The sequence below is a fragment of the Mercenaria mercenaria genome, chromosome 7, assembly GCF_021730395.1.
Source record: "Mercenaria mercenaria strain notata chromosome 7, MADL_Memer_1, whole genome shotgun sequence".
NCBI lineage: Eukaryota > Metazoa > Mollusca > Bivalvia > Venerida > Veneridae > Mercenaria > Mercenaria mercenaria.
In genome coordinates, this window is record NC_069367.1 from 36,794,402 (window position 1) to 36,811,872 (window position 17,471).

Below are 17,471 nucleotides of genomic sequence, written 5' to 3' on the forward strand. Positions count from 1 at the left end.
TAGTTCAAGTTTTTTAAAAATGAACTACATAATTTTGTTCTTTCATTAAAGTTGGAAACTATTTTTTTTACATTACTTTTCCTATTTCAAATTCTGTTTTAATATTTTTACTATAACAGAAAGCCTTGATCGGAATTTAATTTTTTTCAGGAGCTAAAGGATAATCTTTGTGGGTTTTATGTAATTCTTTTGGATATTCAAGATCACATTCAACAATAAAGTTAGTTTTAAAACCTTTGAAATTTAAATTTTCTTAAATTGTTTTTCGATATAAATTTAAAGTTTCCAGAGGGTAAAGTTGACACATAGCCCAACCGTAAAGGTTATTGGCGTCGGGGGTACATAATGTATTTGGTGTCAAGTTTAGGATTAAATCCTTCATATATTTATTGTTTGCTTTACTGTATCTGTTTGAAATATAACTTATTCCTCCTCTCAGTCTCTTTCAATAAAAAGAACATATCAATATCAGTCATTAAATCTAACTTAATTCCAGTCATTTTTAACATTGCATCCCAAGCTAAACCAGGACTACTAAAAAAATGACAAGGATCTAATTTGTAGTAAATCTAAACATAGTTTTCTTAAAATTTTCGAATACATCAGCTAAAAGTAATACGTCAGTTTTTAAATATAGATCAATGATATTCTCCCATTGTTTTAATTTTTAAAATTTTTTCCAAACATTTTTTAGCATGTTCATATTCGTTGTCAGATATATGTGTTTCATTTAAAATTGAAATAAAACTTTCTTTAGAAGGTAATTTTGTTTCTTTTAATTTTTTAAATGAATCCATGTAACTATGGATAAACACCTTTTGTTTTAATAAATTAATGCTTTCACAATCAAATTCTTGAGATAAATATTTAAATTCTGGAATTTTTTTTACTAATTATCCAATGATTGAGACATAAACTGGAATGAATCAATAAAGACCAAGTCAGAAATCATAAATGCCATATATCTTTCCATATTGTTAGAATAACATTAATTTCTTTTTTTTAATTTCCTATTTGTTGCATAATAAAATGACCGTCATAACCTCTTAAATTGTGAAAAATAACAGGAATTTTGTGTGTCAGTCTAAAATTAATATTACATTCTGAGTGAGCACTTCCCCTGAATTTTCCCGTTTATGACAATGATCACGTAACTGACACTTCACCTTCTATATATTCTTTTTCACAGATATGACAAAACTTTTGTTTTTTAAATTCACTTTCATCTTTTTTAGACATTCTCAAATCTTTGTTAAATGTTCTTTAAATATTTTCTTTACAATATTCCTCTTTCCTCAAGCATTTTTTCAATAAACTTTTAAACTGCATTAGGACCTCTGTAAATCTGGGTTGGTTTAGTATATTTATCGTCATAACAACAAACATCTTTATAGCCGTAACCACAATCTATATGATTTTGATATGGTTCAGTAAATGAAGATTCATTGATGGTAAAGCAGTTAAAACTTTTTTAGTTATTGATTCAAAATCACATAAATTACAAAAGGTACTGCTAAACCTTATGATAATTTTAAATTGTACTTTACTTCCCTCTTTTGGCATTTTTACAAACCCTTTGGGTACCATTAATAGCAAACAATTTGGAATATGTTCATTTAATATTCTTTCTTGAGTAAAATGTTGCAGGCAAGATCTACAAAAATGTTTCTTGTTTGTATTTTTTGTTTTGTTATTTTTAAATCTATTAAAGTCTTTTATCCAAACATAATGTTGGACTACAGTGGTTTTAACCCCTCTTACAGTCATCATCATTTATTTATCATTAGTAATTAGCAACATGTCCAGTGTTTTTCGTATTGATATTTTGATATGTACAATGGATAAATTCCCGTAGGTTCTTCATATCCAAATATATTAAATGATATTTCATTTAAAACTCTATTTTAGGTATTTGATTTAATGTAACAGGAAATTTAATTCAGTATAATCAGATCGTTTATATGTTTTTTATATTTCGAAACTCATGAGGGTTTTCTTAACGGGAAAATTTATAGCTAAATGACACCATCTAAACTTCATTATCATCGTTCTTTATTTTTATTAATCCTTTCATTGAATTTTGTAGTTTTTTTGGGTAATTCTAAATAACTTGAAGCAGCCAATGGACTATTATTTAAATATCTATTTATATAATGAGCATCAACTGACTCTATTCTCCAGCCATTTCCCCTCCAGAAATCCAAATTACCAATTCTTTTATTATTTCATCAAAAGCTTGATGTAAATTTGTTTTTTTTTTCGTTTGTGTTAATAATTTCTAAAGCCTTTGATTAAAAATAAGTTTGATTTTATATATTGTATCAGTTTTATCCATTTTTGCAAAATTTATTTTTTAAAACAACGTTTATTTTTTATACCTTTTAAAGTTTTAAGTTCAGATTTAAGTATTTCATAAGAGTCGTTTATAGTTAAATATAATTGATTTTTTGGATTGTCTATAATGTAATTTTAATTTCAAATTTCTTATAATATTGTTTTGAAAGATCTCTCGATTTCCATCTAAAATATTAAAATTTAGAAAATAAAATTCTTTAAAGCAAAAAAGGATTAAAAAATAATTAAAAAAATAATTAAAAAATAAAAAATAAATAAAGTTTTAAATTATCTTTAAGAAGAAATAAATATTTAAATTTATATCTTTTTCCATTAGTTTTTGATTATCCACTTTTTTACTGGGGTTTTCTCCTTTTCCCAGCACATTTTTAAATTAACCCAGAATTAATCCAAGGTCTTTAGACGCTGCATAATTGCTTTTATAGTTTTTTTCTTCTTAAGTATCACAGTCGGTTACAATTACTTTTTTAGGATTGTTTCGAATATTATTTGGTCTGGGACAATCACATAATCTTTCAGCATTTTCTTCTTCGTTAATAGACAACCACAGTCCCAATTCAAATAAATTATTTTTTAAAAGATAAGGATCTATAACATTTTGAAAATATTACATGACGTGGTTTTTATATTCATCGCTAATATTTGATCAAGTTTTGATTTAATAACATTTCTTCTTTTAAGAACTTTCTTATATGAATTTTTGTCTGGATTCATTATTTCTCCTAAAGTGCTAGATAATTTTGGTATAATCTTTCTATCAAACCTTTCTATTACCATCTATAAATAATATACTTAAAAAAAAATCTTTTAAAAACGCACATAAGGGGAAATTATATTTGATTTGAGAAATTTTTATAATTTAATCTTTTGAATTAAGTTTTTTTAAAGTCATTTTTTCTAAATTGTTATCAACTTTTTAAAATTTTAAAAACCTTCTTGAAACATTCTGTTTAACCATTCTTCGTGAAATTTTGTGTAGTTTTTCTAAATAATCTAAACCAATTTTGTTTTCTTCCTTTTCTGTTTCTTTTTTGAAGTCTTTTAAAACATATTTCGGGGTCGGTTTTAACATAAACAAATCCATCAATTGGGGGTTTTTCCATATGGTTTTATAATATGTCATTAAGAAAAGATTGTATACTGCCCACTGGGGGTCATTTATAACACCATTGTCGTGATGTTGTTTTGTAAAAAACGTTACTGTTAGTTAAATAACAACGTTCAAGGACAGAAACACCATCAAACTGTTTAGCAGAAGAAAACATTTTATATGACTGTTTAAAGTTGTTAGCGGGAAAAGGAAATAAATATTTGGAAGGTTCTTGAGCAGCAAGTTAAAAAAGGTTATATGAATTATAATTTGCGAAGCTGGAACCTTCGGTTGCATGTGGATTCCATAACATTTTGCCATTCGTGAATTGGTTTGGAATTATATTAAAATTAGGATTATATTTTTTTATAATATCTAAAAAGTACTTTTTCCTGATGCAATATTACCTTCAACTGATATAAATTTTTCTCATTTATATAAATACTTATGAAAAAATCTTTAATTAAAGTTAATACAATCTTCTTTTTTTTTTACTTTTATATCCGTTAAGTTTAAATTCCTTCATGTGTATTTCAAGAGGTGTTGAATAATTTTTTTCTTTCTGCATTTTAATAGTATTGTAAAAATATCCTGAATAACTTTATTTGGATCTTCTTTATTTACTTTTCCAATCCGTGTTTTGTTATAAGTTTGTTTATTTTGTGATGATGTGTTTTTAAAAATAAATTTCTTGTCGTCAAGTTTTAGTCTGTTAGTAAATATGGTAATTACTGATGGAACAGCACCAGCAACTGCTACAAATACAGGAAAAAGCGGGAACAAGTGCTAATGCAGCTGAGCAACCAAAGACACCTGCTGTAATATATAACCCAGTACTTACTCTCCCACAAAATTTATAACTTTTTCTGTAAGCAGCAGCTAGTTAGTTAAGTGAATAATTAATTGATCTATTGTTTCTATTCCTTTAAATTATTAGAAATAAGATTTTTATTACTCATTTATATAATTAAACTTTTATTTTCTAAATTAAATTTGTTAAAGATCGCTAAACGGAACCCAACTATTAAATTTTTCTTGTAACCTTTCCATTTTACTAAAGCTTGTTTTTTTTTATAGTCTCGTCTAATAACTTTTTCTATTCTAAAAACTTCTTGTTTTTAGTAGGTAAAAGTTCTTGTTCATAAAATGAACCTTGATTATTTCATCATTTAAATCTTTAATAGTGTATGTTCTGGGATTTGTATTTTTAAAGTTTATAAATTAAAATATTTCCCTGTCCAATTTGGTGTATATCCTTTTCAAAATGTCTTTTAAGTTTACTTAAGCGAACTCGATACCAATTTTAAATTTTGCTTTACTCTTTAGTATCTTTAAATCACCATATAAATTAAAGTAAACAGTACCTTTATTTAAGTTTTTACTAGTTCGGTTGGTGTCATTTTTATACTAGAATGTTTTGTTTTGTTATATTTATCAACCATATCCTGCAAATTATTTAATAAGAAATAAGTATTATTTGCTGTAAAATTTTCCACATTATTTTTTTTTAAACTTCTATTAAATCTTTCTATTACTACATCCTTTCCTTCATTAAATGTATGGTACATGTTAATCTTATTTTTATTCAAAAATGATTCAAACTTTTTATTATAAAATTCTTTTCCTTCATCTACCCAAAAATTTTAAATGGTAATCGTCCTTCTAAAATTATTTTTTCAAATGCTTCGTAACAGATTCTCCAGTTTTATTCTTTAAGGGAATAACCCAAGCATATTTACTAAATATATCAATAACGGTTAACAAGTACTTTACTCCTTTATTAAATATTTTGAAAAAGCTTGCATGTCAACTAAATCAGCTGACCAAGTACATCAATATCATTAACTATCACTCTTCCGTTTCCTAAATTTTCTTTTAATTTGGTTGGGTAATTCTTCTGCTAATTCATCGCTCCATGTGATTTCGGGGGTATACTCTACCCCCTTTTCCCGTTTTTTGATTTTGTCCCACCCAAGTTTGATTTCGTTTTGATAGCTGTTTTACAGCTAAATGTTTTGCAATCTTTTCTCAAATGTTTTTGATTTAGTTTTATTTAAGTTGGAAAGCATTGCTTATCAAAAGTACCCTTTTTTACATCACTGTCATAGCAAAAATCATGGTCCATACATACTGAAATCCGTTCCATTGACAGGGGGTCCATTATCTAGGGGATTTCCTGGTCCACAATAACTATATCCTGGAAGTGTTAAACCTTTCTTAGGTAATAAAGGTAACATTGCTTTGTGAATATCTAAATTACCCCCTGTACTTTTAACAAACTTTGATTTCATTTTTCCACAAGATGAACAAGTAGCCCTTATCATTTTTCTCCCGTTTTTTGTTGTAACATAATGAGGATTTATATTATCAGTAAATCTTCTTTCTTTCAAACAATATATTTTATTCTGTAAACTCATCTTATATTATATATGTTTAAAACTTTTTAGTCTGTTTTAAACCTGGGGTTTTAAATTGTCCGGCATTGACCAGTCCTGCCCAAAGGGCAAAAGGTCAAATGAGGTTATACTGTTTTCGCACAAACAATTACTTTACTACTATTGATATAGCATCATAACCATAACCATTGATATAGCATCATAACCATTGATATAGCATCATCGGCCATTGATATAGCATCATAACCATTGATATAGCATCATAACCATAGATATAGCATCATCAATTATTGATATAGCATCATCGGTCATTGATATAGTATCATCAACTATTGATATTGTGATGCTCAGTCCCCTGCTGAGTTCCTCAGGGTTACCCGCTGCACCACATTTTAAATGAGGAAGACTCAAAACCTTCTGGACTGCATGCATAGATCTACTAGAGCTCGGACTGGATCTACAGATGTTAAATAAACGTTAAAATACAAAAAAAATTATGTTCATTGTTGTCTTGCCTTGATAATAGGTATGAAAAGACCAAAAGTTGACCCAATCTTAAAGTTCTAGATTTAGCAGACGACGGTGACCAGATCTGGTAGGCACCAGATTTGGTAGCTTACCAGATCTGGTAGTGGACCAGATTTAGTAAGGACTTTGATTAATAACAAAGTTAACAATCAGCTGATCTGCACTGGAATGAGAGAACACGCAAATTAAACATGTATTTCACCTGATTTCGTTCCATATTCTTTTATCAGATAAAAGATGTAGCTTTCCTAGTTCAACACAACAGTGTTGATGCTTATCAGCTTATCGGTGATTGTGTGACTACAGCGATACGGAACGCCCGTTATTTATACTAACACAAGTATGACGTCATATATTCAAAATGGCTGACATTCGCCGGCTAGCTGGTCTGAGTCAACTTTTAAGCATGTTTACATGTAAATAAGGGTATGACAGCAAGTAGTAATGAATTGTAAATATATTTATGGGCAAATACCATCGATTTAACGTAATAATAGAATTTATATGAACTTATTTGTGAAGCAATTAGCCTTCGATGTTCATACATAGAACTTTCGTACCAAGTGTCAAGCAAGATAAAAATTACAACAACAATGAACAAATGCCTGGATACCACAATATAGCATCATCGACCATTGATATAGCATCATCAACCATTGATATAGCATCATTTACTATTGATATACAAAATGTAGCTTTGATTTTTAATATTCAAGTGAAAACCAAGGAAAATAATTTTACGTCGACAATAGTTTCAGTTTTCTCACTATGATTTTTTATAGGTATATCCATTTAGTTCGTTCTTTATGTTAGTAAATGTCTTTGGTAAAACCATGACTCTACGTTTCTTTTATTAGAAAGCCTGTGAAGTTGGGTAGATCATATGAAGCACCAGCAAGCAACGATTCACCAACTGTTCTATGCATTACAAACACATCGTCACCTTTTGCAAGCTGAACGATAAAAGTTTTCGAACTGCAGTCAATCACCCAATCGTCACCAGCAATAACTTTTCCAATGATAGAGTCCTTTACGTTTAGCTCCAGCACGATGTAATGATTACTGTCTGAGCAGGCAGTAAGAGAAAACTGATAAAGTCCCGGAACCGGGGCAACAAACAAACCATGGCGGGGGTTGTATGCGTTGCCAACATTGATCTTTACGTCATCGAAGAGGATGTGGTGATTTGTGCCGCGTTCACTTTTCGTCAGAAATGCCATGAATGCAACTGTGCCTGTCTGGTTCGCTGTAAAATAGTAAAACAATTAATTGTTAAAAGCGCTTTAAAAACTACTACGATTCTGTCGTACATCTAAATATATAAAAAAATTTAGTTTTAAGTTTCTATAACCACATTAATTTTGTTCTTTAGAAAATAGTGTTGAGTAATATCACATAAATGGCAGACAAAACATAAAGTAATATTTCTCCTTTTTGCAAGTATAAGTTTGAGCTATTGGCGTTTAGCTGGATCTGTTTTATCTATTTATCTACTAAAATGTTAAATTTCTCAAAATAACGACTGAAAGCGAAACAAAGCAAGAAGAAAAACGTGTAGGCGGCTTTGGGTAAGGTGGGATGTGTCGGAAGTACACTTACAACATCTAGACAGTTAAACATCCATAATAGGTAATTACTATAATATAATATGAATTCAGCTTACCTTGTTGCGCTTTGAGTGCCTTCACCTCCTGCTTAAGTGCAGTAACTTCGTTTTCTAACCCGTTCAGTTTATTAACCAACGTGTAAAAATCGTCTAGGACTAAGATTCGTTTTACAGCAAAACCCGTAACACTTAAAACTAAATGCATATGAAGCAAACTCCGAAACAATGAAAACATGTTGATAATCATGAAAATTATTTTGAACGATAACTGATATTTGGCAATACTTAAAATGAAGATAAGAAAAATAATGTCTACGCGAATTTGGGCCATAGTTCTTTATCTATCTTGTTTGGAAGAATGTAGCATCAATATGCAGACAGACTTCTATGCGTTCAAAATTAAGGTTTTTGCAACCAGCCGATAGATCTTGACAAAATTATATCAAGAGTGTATCGTTTTAAAAACAGCAAAATGGTTAAGGCAAAAATAGCGAATTAATGACATATAAAGAACAAAATGTTGTAATCTATCATGACAATTAAATGGTTCAATTTTCTCGCCTATCGTTCAGTTCAACATCAAATAAAATACAAATATTACATCAATACATATGACCATATCTACATAACACAAATTGATTCGTTTTTGCAATTCTAGCATGTAATGTGTGCCACAAGTAATCTTATATAATACAAGATTTTACATAGAACATGCGTGCATTCGTAGCTATTTTGTTGAAATCGTAAGTGTTATTTGGAACTGTAATGTCTGAATCATTTCGCAATTGCTGTATCCTCTAGGTAATAGGTAAGATAACCTTGAATTAGGTATTTTCCTGAGACAACTACGTTCACGATTGCGACTGCTAAACCAACGAGTAAAACCACTCTAACACTTACACCGACTACAGCATATAAACCGACAACCACGTCTACGATCCGAAAACAAGTCACAGACACTTAAATTTAACTTCATTAACCTAAAAACAACAATAATTACTGAATAATCAGCCGCAACTTCCATTTAATCACCAATTTTTCATTCCATATTACCGCGGAACCCAAAACAGCTTCTTCACAACTGACATTAAAATCAGGAGGCGTCAGACCCATGAATGGGGGTTAAAATTTATCGTTTATACTCAGTTTGGTTGCGAAATATTCAAAATACATTTATGAAACATATAATAAAAATATTTTATGCATTGTAGCTTTCAAATACTCAGGTACACATAAGCGGAAACCAAAAGGAACCAACGGCCCGACGGCAAAATATATCTTTGACATTGATTACTCATGAAATCCATATGCACTTCATAGATAGAATTTGCACTAATTAAAGAGGAGCATCTAATATTTTATATAGACAACGTAATTCTCTGTCTCTGTTCTCTTTCAAGTATTGATATATGTGCGCATTCCTTTCTATTATATTCACTTTAGTCTGTTTTGCTTTTGAACATGCTTGGAGTTTATATCCAATTTGCCGATATATGTACTGTACAAAGCATTTATTTCTACTTTTCATTTCATGCAGCTGAGAGTATACCATTTTCTTTGTTTTCTAACAAACGAGAGAAGAATATTGTAATTATAAAATGGAAATATATAATCATTTACACTTTACTGTGTCTTACAGAAAACACCAGGAATCAGCATACGACTGTCTTCTCCCACTCATAGTGCGTGTGTTCTTCAATACCACAATTCTTGCTCTTGATCTACTGGAAAAGGTCACGCTGCATTTGTACCTTAAGCAGGATTCCATAACATCTTTAATTCAAGAAATACAACATCAATGAGGAACCTCGGACAACCTTACACCGAAAAGCTGGTACTTATAACAATTAATCGTATTGTTGATAGACGTTTTGCAAGTGGATACGTTTCTCCAGGGTCTTCTAAAAATAGCCCAGTGCCATGATACTATAAGATAGAAAATGTTTTAATAGCATGTGATTCATAGTGAAAGTATGGCTGCGTCGCTTTAATAAATTCTATTCTTGGAAGGACTGGGAGCTGGATTTTACATTTCTCAGCATAAGCACTAGGTTTTTGTTAATATTTTTACTAGAATGCATTTTCCGTCGTACAAATACGACGGTAACATGATTTGTGAAATTTGGAAAATAAGGACATAGTTGAAAAACAAAAATCACAAAGCAATTTATCCCTTACTATTTTCGAAGAAAATATACACACAAGGATGCAAAAAGGGCGACATATTAACTAAAAAAAGTCTTTTATCAAATGTTCTGTCATTAATATACATACATATTATATATATTCATTTTGCAAACTTTGCATCGAATGTGTGCATCTTAATATCCTGACTTCAAAATTCTCATATCAAACTATTCGTTTACGGGACTTTTTTGTTGGTCAACATATTTTTTCTATGTCAAACGTCACAATTATCTGTCGCAAAATGTTTTACGAAAGATCAAAATGAATATACTTCATAATAGTTATTTGCGTTATGTATGTTTGTTAATACTAGTAACCAGTTTTATCATCCCTCTGAATAAAATAAAGGGCATATACGTATTCTAGACAAATGAGACGTATAATGGCATCCCCCGCGGGGGGTTGGTGGTGGTGGGGGGAGGGGGCGGGGAGTGAGCAGAAACGTTGTCTGCTCTCTGCCTTCCATCAGCTCCTTTCCAATGTTTACTATTCTTGGCCATAATAATTATGGACACAATATCTAAGCCAATGTAAATAATCAGCTGGACCCTTTCGCTTTTTCTATAGTTCTGACTCAAAATTGACAGTGTCTGCTCTTTAACTTAAGCAGTTCGCATCCAATGTCCACCAAACTTGGTCAAACCTTATGGATTGTTCCAGTAGCTATTGAAATATGACCCTTAATATATCCAAAATTTAAAAAAAAATACATTGTCGTAAATTAATTTGAGAAGTTCTTTTTAAATGTTTAAGAAAATTGTTCAACATGTTTATAAGCTTACTGGTATGCAGTGTACAAGAAAATGAATGTTCATGACTTGTTTTATTTGGAAGATTGACATGTACATGATTAATGATTATGGCAAATTGAGCCAAGATTCTGTCGGTTTGATTTTATTTAATGCAGAGGATGAACAAATTTATTTTCTGTTTGTCTGAGGTATTTCTTTTAAAAAAAAAAAGGTTAGACAGATTCAACTGCAACGGTCAAGTGGTAAACGTATGCTCAATATCCGACTCAGACATGTTTTTATCTGAATAAACATTCTTTTTATACCCCCGCCATACATGTTTGTAGGGGAGGTGCTATATAGGAGTCAGTTTGGCATGTCCCGTCGCGTCGCCTCCAGAAATCTTTATGCCTGGATGGATTTTAATCTAACTTCACATTATTATTTCCCAAGACCACATGACGTGTTAAACACATCACCTATGCATGATGGTCAAAGGTCAAGGTCACAATTCAAGGTCAAAGTTTAGATATTTCGATTTTGCTCCATAACTTCTATGTGCCTGGAAGGGTTTTATTACTTAATGGATTTGATTCAAACTTAAAATATATGTTTCACCTTATCACCAACATCATGGACACAAGGTGCATAACTCTGACACCAATTCTTCATGAATTATGCCCCCTTTTGTTTAAAAATTAAGGGTAATGTTGATGCACTTTCATTATATCTCAGTTATTACGAAATGCCTTTGATTCAAACTTAAAGTAATTGTTCCACATCATCACCCACACCATATGACACAAGGTGCATCACTCTTGCACCAATATTTCCTGAAATTTTCCCCCTTTTTGCTTAGAACTATACTTGTATAGTGTTTTGATACACTTTATCTGTACCTCTCTTATTATTTGATTTTTCTAACACAGACTCAAGTTGTTGCGTAATATTCAGACACCATTGGAGTCATTAAGTACTCAGTGTCAGTTCTTGACAGATTTAAATGTTTTTGGTACACAAGTGTAACATTTATAAGTTATTAGCTTTGTACTGGGAAATATGCACGAGTTTTTCAGCGGAAATATTGCGCGACTTTAAGAGCGCAATATTCTTCCACTGAAGAACGAGTGCATATTTTCCGATGCAAAGATAACCTTTTTATTACATACGCATCTACACGTATATATATTATGTTAATATCATAAATATGTTCAATAGTCTGAATAGGAATGACAATACTGAACTAAATAGAAAAAAAATGCAACAACACACACTGAATTACGTCACACACCCGATATGAAATTCAGGCGTCAGTGTATGGAAAAATATTGACGTTTCCGGTACAAGTATAACTTAACGGGGAATAGAAACGAGTATGTAATAACATAAAATACAGGTCAAGTTCGATTTAAATTGCACCTTCTTGTGGCCATGTCTTTCTTGTGGTACTCCTGTGACAGTTCTAGTTAAAATATTTCTAATGTTAATAACATTACTAAATTTCAATTTGAAAAAATATCATTTTTATCCAAAATTTTGAGACTAAACCATTTGCACTTTAAACAGGACCATTTGAAAGTAAGCTGTTGCTCGTATGTCTTTTCTGTTTTGCTCTGTCATGTTTTCTAGCTAGATCACCCTTGTCGCTGTACTCCATGCACTCATTTGTTGTACTTTTTCCAAATAGGTAGTATAGATGTTAACGCGTGGAGAGCAGCTATAGGGTTATATTATAATGGAACTCATGGTGTTACAAAGTCCTCTCTGTTCCGCCAATATCCTTTTAAAACTTTTTTCTATATAATGGGTTTAATCCAATGCACTTTAGTATCTTCAATTCGCCAATTAATTTTGTTTATTATGAGCAGCATATTGAATACTCAGTTCACCAGTTTCGTTTTACTTTTAGTTTCGGAATGTTTTTGTAACACAATTGCTCGAGAAAGTAGTCTTGCCTTAATTATAAAGATGGATAATTTTATGGGGGACCCTATGTCTTTAATGATAATATACACTTTATTACTTTTATCGGGTGATATTGAGACGAACCCTGGTCCAGACGAAAACAATGATTTTTGTTTGTCAATATTACATCAAAACATAAGAAGTATCAGGAATAAATTAGATTTTGTACGTGATTATTTTGCAGACTTCGATATCTTATGTTTTACTGAAACACACCTAACAAATATTATTTCCAATGACTATTTACTTTTGGAAGGATACAGTGATTTGTACAGGAAACATAACACGGCTCACTCTGGTGGAATTTTGATATACACTTCTAAAAGTCTAATTACAAAACGAATCGAAGAACTTGAAAACTTTTTGTCGGATTCTATCTGGATACAATTAAAAGATAAGGATAAAATAATTGTTGTTGGTACTGTGTATCGACCACCAAACTCACCAGTAGAATTTTGGACAAAACTTGATACTTGTCTTGAAAAAGCTTATGAAATATCTAAATATATTGTATTGTTAGGTGATGTAAACGAAGACCAACTCAATTTGTCCAATCACAAACTACGCGACCTCATGACAATCTATGATATGACGAATGCTATAACCAAACCGACACGCGTATCAAATAATTCTTCCACTCTCCTTGACCCTATAGTAACTTCAAGTGAAATTATTTCTTATAATTCAAGTGTATATGAAACACCGAAAGATATAAGTGATCACTATGCAATTTACATTTACATTAAATTTAATTTAGCAAAATCAAGTACATACAAAAGGTGGGTTTGGAATTACAATAGAGCAGATTCTGTACGTTTAAATGAACTTGTTAACTCATATGACTGGTCATTTTTAAATAATGGAACAATCGATGAAGTATGTGATTTATTTGTTCAAAACTTTATCAATCTAGCAAAAGAATGCATACCTAGAAAAGAAGTTACAATAAGACCTAATGACAGACCGTGGTACGATTCTACAATAAGAAGAACTTCCCGCAAACGCGACAGACAAAAAATATGTGCAATTAAATCTAATAAAATGTCTGACTGGAATTTGTATAAACAGTTAAAAAATAAGGTAAATAATCAAAAGAAACACGCAAAACAAGTTTTCTTTAACACTTTAGAATTTACTATGAATGATATATGTGCTAATAACCCACGTCAATACTGGAAAATTGTTAAAATGCTGGTTAAAGATAATATAAAGTGCGACTTTATTCCTCCTTTAAAAAAAGATGACAATTCTTATGCTTTCTCTGATACGGAAAAGGCAATTGAGTTAAACAATTATTTCATTTCCGTTTCTACCATTGATGACTCACAAGCTTTTTTACCACCATTTTCTATGAAAACGAATGCAGCATTAAGTAATATACTAATTAGTGAACAAGAGATAAGTGACATATTGCTTAATTTAATAATAAAGAAGGCTAGTGGACCAGACGAAATAAGTCACCGTATGCTTAAAGAGACAGCTGCAAGTGTTTGTAAACCACTGTGTATTATTTTCAATCGTTCTATACATGAGTGCTCTTACCCAAATTGTTGGAAAACAGCTTTTGTTATGCCATTGTACAAAAAGGGTGACCGTGACCTTTCTTCTAACTACAGGCCGATTTCATTAATAAGTTGTGTTGGTAAAGTAATGGAAAGAATTGTATTTAAACACGTTTATAATCACATGTATAGTAATAATCTTTTATATAAATATCAATCAGGTTTTATTCCGGGTCATTCCACTGTCTATCAATTAATTGACATATACCATCAGATTTGTAAATCATTTGATGATAAAAAATCAACATGCATAGTTTTTTGTGATATTTCAAAAGCATTCGACAGAGTTTGGCACAAGGGGCTACTATTTAAATTGCGGCAATATGGAATTAACGACATTTTATACGAATGGTTTAAAAGTTATCTTGAATCCAGAAGTCAGAAAGTTTTTGTTGGTTGCTCGTATTCTGATGTTAAATATGCAAATGCTGGCGTCCCTCAAGGGTCAGTGTTAGGTCCTCTTTTATTTTTGATATACGTTAATGATATAGCTGAAAACCTTGAAAGTTTAACGCGTCTTTTTGCTGATGACAGTTCCTTATCTGTAACTAGTTGTGACTCAAACTATATAGAATTAACTCTCAATGAAGACCTCAAACGGATATCAGAATGGGCAAAACAGTGGTTAGTTACATTTAACCCAAATAAGACAGAAGTTCTTTACTGCTCTTTTACTAATAATCCTAAACCTATTTTGTATTTCGATAATGTTCAGTTAGATTTTACTCAACACCATAAACATCTTGGTCTTACATTAAGTGATGACGGTACTTGGCATGAACATATTTCAAATATAACTAAATCTGCCTCAAAAATATTGGGATCAATGCGGTTGTTAAAATTTAAATTAAACAGGAAAACTTTAAATCAAATTTACATTTCGTATATGCGGCCTATATTAGAGTATGCCAGTGTAATTTGGGAAAAGGAAAATATTGAAAAATTACAGTACGAAGCTGCAAGGTTAGTTACAGGTTTAACAAAGTCCGTTTCGATCGAAAGGTTACTACAAGAAATAGGATGGGTATCATTATCAGACCGTCGGTTGATTCAAAAACTAACTATAATGTATAAAGCAAAACACGGCGATTTACCAGACTATCTTAATACTCTCTTTCCACATGAAGTTTCAGAAACTACTCCTTATAACTTAAGAAACGATAATAATTATGTTACAGTTGCAAGAAGAACAGAAATATTTTCCAAATCATTTATACCATCTGCTATTTCTGCTTGGAACAATCTAGAAATTAATATTCGAGAATCGTCCACTTTAAACGCTTTTAAGACAAGTCTCAAAGAAAAATTTAAACCTCCACAAGTTCCTTTGTTTTACTTATCTGGTGTAAGGACATTGTCTGTTTATCACGCCAGAATTAGAAACAGGTGTAGTAGTTTAAATGGTGATCTTTTTAAAAATCATTTAAGAGATTCAGCTCAGTGTGAATGTGGCTATGGCACTGAAGATGCTGAGCATTTCTTTTTTAAATGCAATCGTTTCCGAGATCAACGACACCAATTATTTACATCCACACGCCCCTATCATCCCCTAAGTACTAACGCATTATTATTTGGTAAAGAAGATTTAACAATGGAGGAAAATTCACAGATATTCAACGAAGTGCAAAAGTTTATAAAACATACAGAAAGGTTTAAATAATACATAATATTAACAACAGACCAAACAACATCTTACTAATATCTGACTAGATTAATCCACCATTGTTCAAATTATATAAACGTTTAACATCTCGTGACAGTCGCAGACAGACAGAGAGACTCATGCCATCACATCGAAAGTGTTTGTTTTTTTCTTTGTATTATTCTTCTGTGTTCTTTTTTCTTTTTTTCTTTTTTCATCAGTTAAGTGCTCTCATCTTCATTACTTTTTTCTCTTATAAACACTTGTACATCCGCCATCTGTAGTATATTATTGCTCCAGTGTATATGTTGTTATTTTTTGTGTTCGTGTTTTTCTAACTAAAGCTTAAGGGAAGGACAGTCTCTAATGTTGTCAGAACTTGTTGTCCGACCCTTTTGCCCTTTGATTATGTATGTTTGAATTGTAATTGTAATAATATATCAAAGAGCAATAAAATATGATTAAATCAACTGACTCGCTGTTTAGTTTTATTACATCCGAAAATTAGATTTTTATTGGAATAGTGTTCGCGTCATCATTTCAGTTTGATGACGACAATGTCTTTGTATTTTTCGGTGTTTTAGTGGTCACTTAGTTGTCCCTCTTGCTAAGAAACGCTCTTCATTGTGATGTGTTTAAGGGGGAAATATTGTTAGTTATCTTAACTGTTAGGACTCAGAAGATGCAGAAAATACACAAATGTTGAATAAGGTGTTTGCAGTACTCACATATATTAAACTTCAGTTTTGAACATCTCAGGAAATTTTTAAACATTAACCACATAACATGCATCTTTCTATATCTGATTAATGACTCTAACATCTACACTACCTAACTTAGGACTGCAAGCAAATATTCATCTCTTCAATTTCGTCAGGCCTGTTTTACAGGCACATGATGGAGAAGAAAGATCTCAGACTGCTCGAGCGACGATAGTGGTTTGGTAGCTAATCCTCATTTATGTAGAAGCTTTCTTTAAATGGGACATAGCAATGTTTAAAGAACATGGCATTCCCTTGTATATTCGTCCTTGTTCAACTTTCCTCTTCGGATTCCTCCCACCCCCAGCCCCGACCCCATTTCGCCCCTTGCCGTTTCCTTCCCCTCCATCAATATTTAGCATTATTTAATATGTACTTGTTGGATGTCTGAAGCAACATGTCTGAAATATTTTTTCATTACAGCTTCTTTTTGTTGTGGGCCTACTATGTTAATGCGTGGCTCTGGGGCTGTGTTTTTGGTGCTCTGTGCTTCAGAGAAATCTACCCTTACCTATTATGTTTTGAAATACGAGCAGACAACACTGAATAGAATAAAAAAGTATTTTATTTCTGTTATTTATAAAACTAAACGTTGACTTCATATTTAATTCAGTGTATCTTGGAAACATGTAATGGAGAAATCAACTA

General features: G+C 31.2%; 1 protein-coding gene across 1 annotated transcript; it reads right to left on the bottom strand.

Moving 5' to 3' along the window:
- Positions 1–6,814: 6,814 nt before the first annotated feature.
- On the bottom strand, positions 6,815–8,261 carry LOC123555491 (heavy metal-binding protein HIP-like). The gene is made up of 2 exons (XM_053549007.1): positions 8,033–8,261; positions 6,815–7,615 (listed from the first exon to the last, which is right to left on the bottom strand). Exons 1-2 carry the CDS (start codon positions 8,220–8,222, stop codon positions 7,209–7,211), a joined length of 597 nt encoding a protein of 198 aa, XP_053404982.1. The 5' UTR covers positions 8,223–8,261; the 3' UTR covers positions 6,815–7,208.
- Between the last annotated feature and the right edge of the window lie 9,210 nt (positions 8,262–17,471).